This window comes from Nematolebias whitei, chromosome 8 (assembly GCF_014905685.2).
Source record: "Nematolebias whitei isolate Nwh7 chromosome 8, NemWhi1, whole genome shotgun sequence".
NCBI lineage: Eukaryota > Metazoa > Chordata > Actinopteri > Cyprinodontiformes > Rivulidae > Nematolebias > Nematolebias whitei.
In genome coordinates, this window is record NC_056505.1 from 4,000,884 (window position 1) to 4,004,319 (window position 3,436).

A 3,436-nucleotide genomic window follows, 5' to 3' on the forward strand; every position below is an offset into this window, starting at 1 on the left:
CGGAACATTAATACATTTAATAAACTTTAGTTTTAGTCTTTTATCTCAGAACAACATTAATACATTTAATAAACTTCAGTTTTAGTTTTTTTTATCTCAGAACAACATTAATAAATTTAATAAACATTAGTTTTAGTCTTTTATCTCAGAACATTAATAATTTTAATAAACTTTAGTTTTAGTCTTTTATCTCAGAACAACATGAATAAATTTAATAAACTTCAGTTTTAGTTTTTTTTTTTATCTCAGAACAACATTAATAAATTTAATAAACTTTAGTTTTAGTCTTTTATCAGAACAACATGAATAAATTTAATAAACTTTAGTTTTAGTTTTTTATCTCAGAACATTAATACATTTAATAAACTTTAGTTTTAGTCTTTTATCAGAACAACATGAATAAATTTAATAAACTTTAGTTTTAGTCTTTTATCTCAGAACATTAATACATTTAATAAACTTTAGTTTTAGTCTTTTGTCTCAGAACATTAATACATTTAATAAACTTTAGTTTTAGTCTTTTGTCTCAGGACAACATGAATAAATTTAATAAACTTTAGTTTTAGTCTTTTGTCTCAGGACAACATGAATAAATTTAATAAACTTTAGTTTTAGTCTTTTATTTCAGGACAACATGAATAAATTTATTAAGCGTTCACCTCCCTCCCATAAATCTGCTCGTCCGGCACAAACTGCAGCTCTTCTTCTTCACCTTCACGTTTTCTGTTATTTTCCAATTAAAAGCTTAATGGTTGTGGAGTCGGGCTCGGGACGTTTACTGGTTTTTATTCTGTTGGGCCGGGCCGGTCCATTATGTGCTTGAATAAACCTTTAAAGGCCCCGGCTCCTTCCAGTGTTATGTTTCAATGCCCTCTATTAGTCCCACAGAGGGGCCTCAACACACACAAACACACACACACACACACACACACACACACACACACACACACACACACACACACACACACACACACACACACACACACACACACTTAAAAAAATTAACATGAATCTTTTGTAAATATATCTTTAAATAAATGTTTCGTTTGAATTAAATATGGATGTTTGTTATAATTTAATAAATGAGTTGTTTGAATCTTTTTGCTGCGGCTCTCTAAAATATTTAAATTCATATTTCATGTTTAAACTTTTGAACTTTTCTTCATCTTTTGAGTTATTTTAATAATTTTGGACTTGGTGCTTTTCGAGCCTCATCTTGGCCGAACTTGACCTGCACTTCTTGGAAACCCGGTTCGACCCGAACCGTGACGCCAGCCTGCAGAACCCGAGCTGCCTGACGTGTTGCCAACTCCACAGGCGCGTGACACAGCGAGGCGCGTGTCAGTGTGATGCAGATGTGTCAGAAACACAAGTGGGTCGTCAGTCCGTCCCGCAGCAGCAGAGGAGCTCCACCTCCCGGTTCTGCCTCCTGCAGAGGTTCTGCTCCGACCCGGACACGTCTCTGACTCCTGGTTCCGCCCCGGCTGCAGTCCGGACCGCCTCGGACGGGATGAACGGGTTCGGGTCCCCCTACCTGTACGTGGGGGCCCCGGTGTCGCAGCCGCGGGCCCCGCTCCAGAGGACCCCGAAGTGCGCGCGCTGCCGGAACCACGGCGTGCTCTCGTGGCTCAAAGGCCACAAGCGGTACTGTCGCTTCAAGGACTGCACGTGCGAGAAGTGCATCCTGATCATCGAGAGGCAGCGCGTGATGGCTGCGCAGGTGGCGCTGCGCAGACAGCAGGCCAACGAGAGCCTGGACTCCCTGATCCCCGAGGCCCTGCGGGTCCTGCCGGGGGTGGGCGGCCGGGGGGCCCCGCGGGGCCCCGACGAGCTGGACCTGAGCTGGAGCGGCCCGGAACCGCCGCGGAGCCGAACAGGTGGGAGAGCCGGTCCGGAGCCGCGCAGGGACGGGTTCGCTGGGGTTCTGAGGGCGAGGGGGTCCCGGAGGGTCGGGTCCGGGAGGGTCGGGTTCGGGAGGGTCGGGTCCCGGAGGGTCGGGTCCCGGAGGGTCGGGTCCGGGAGGGTCGGGTCCCGGAGGGTCGGGTCCGGGAGGGTCGGGTCCGGGAGGGTCGGGTCCGGGAGGGTCGGGTCCCGGAGGGTCGGGTCAGTCCTGGATGTTAACGAACTGTAAAATAAATAATAATAATAAACATTATTTTTGTGTTTTAGATGAAAAAAAAATCAGTGTTCCTGCAGTTTAAAAATAAAAATAATTTTATTAATCTCCATAAATTTAAAACTTAAATCTTTGAATGATGTTTGGGATTTATTTAAATCAGAAGATTGAAAATATTAAATTTAAAAGAAAAAAAAAAAACTCTTTAGAATAAAAACCCAGAAATCAGATTTATGGTCAAAAGATTAAATATTTATTTTTCTTTTCTATTTTCTCCCTGAATTATTGATCATCAGGATATTAAATATTTCAGTTTTATTATTTCTGTATTATATTCTATTATTCTATTTTTTTCATTTTATGTTTAATATTAATAAATTGATCTTTGCAACAGAAAGAAAATATTTTACTGACAAAATTTTCAAATAGTTAATTTTTTATTCATTTGTACTTTATTTGAAAACTTTAAATATATATATATATATTTTTTATCAATTCGATTTGTTTGTATTTATGTATTAATTTGACTAAAAGTCGGGTTCGGAACCGAACCGAGCTGCAGGGATCAGAACCGCAGGCTGTCCGTGTTTAGAGCTGCTGTTTGGACCGAACCGAACCTCCAGTCAGAAAACAAAATCTACAAAGAACAATGTTTTATTTCCTGTTTAAATCAGAGTTTTAATTTAAATAAAATTTCAAATCACTTAAAATATTTAAATTTCTGCAGATTTGATACGTTTCTTTAAAATCTTTGATATTTAAAATTTAAATTTAAACAATATTAAATTTCTGAACACTAAGAAACAAACAGGAGATTCAAACACTGGATTTTTATTCTTTATTTGTTAATTAAGGTTCAAGTTTCTTTATTGTCATTCCCGTCACATGTGGTACATGAGGTGGAACAAAATTGTGTGCGGGGTCCCAGTTACATCCAACAACTGCAAAAATATAAAGAATAAAAAAACTGTAAATAACGATCTAAGACATAAATATAAATAATGTAAAATAATTAAACAGCAGCCTGAACATGAGTCTGTGGTGAGCACATATGAATATAGCAGCTTAAATTACTTTTTAATTGTTTATTAATGTTGTTTGTTTCTGTGTTGCGCGCACGTGTGTGCATGTGTGTGTGTGCCTGCGTGCGACATATTACTTCAGGATTTATACAAACAAAAACTGTTGTTTTTAAACCAGTAAAAAAAAAACCTGTAAACTGTTTGTTTACTATTTATTCTTTATTTATTGTTCGTAATATTTTCAGAATAAAAGCCTCTCTAAAAATGAACCTGGATTCAGTTCTCAGTACCCCCCCCC

At 38.8% G+C, this 3,436-nt stretch overlaps 1 protein-coding gene across 1 annotated transcript in view; it reads left to right on the forward strand.

Moving 5' to 3' along the window:
* The first annotated feature begins 1,510 nt into the window (after positions 1 to 1,510).
* The window catches only part of dmrt3a (doublesex and mab-3 related transcription factor 3a), a 3,083-nt gene continuing 1,157 nt past the window's right edge, over positions 1,511 to 3,436 (forward strand). Inside the window, exon 1 of the mRNA XM_037680006.1 lies at positions 1,511 to 1,889. Within this exon, the coding sequence (XP_037535934.1) occupies positions 1,511 to 1,889 (379 nt within the window). The remainder of the gene's footprint in view (positions 1,890 to 3,436) is intronic.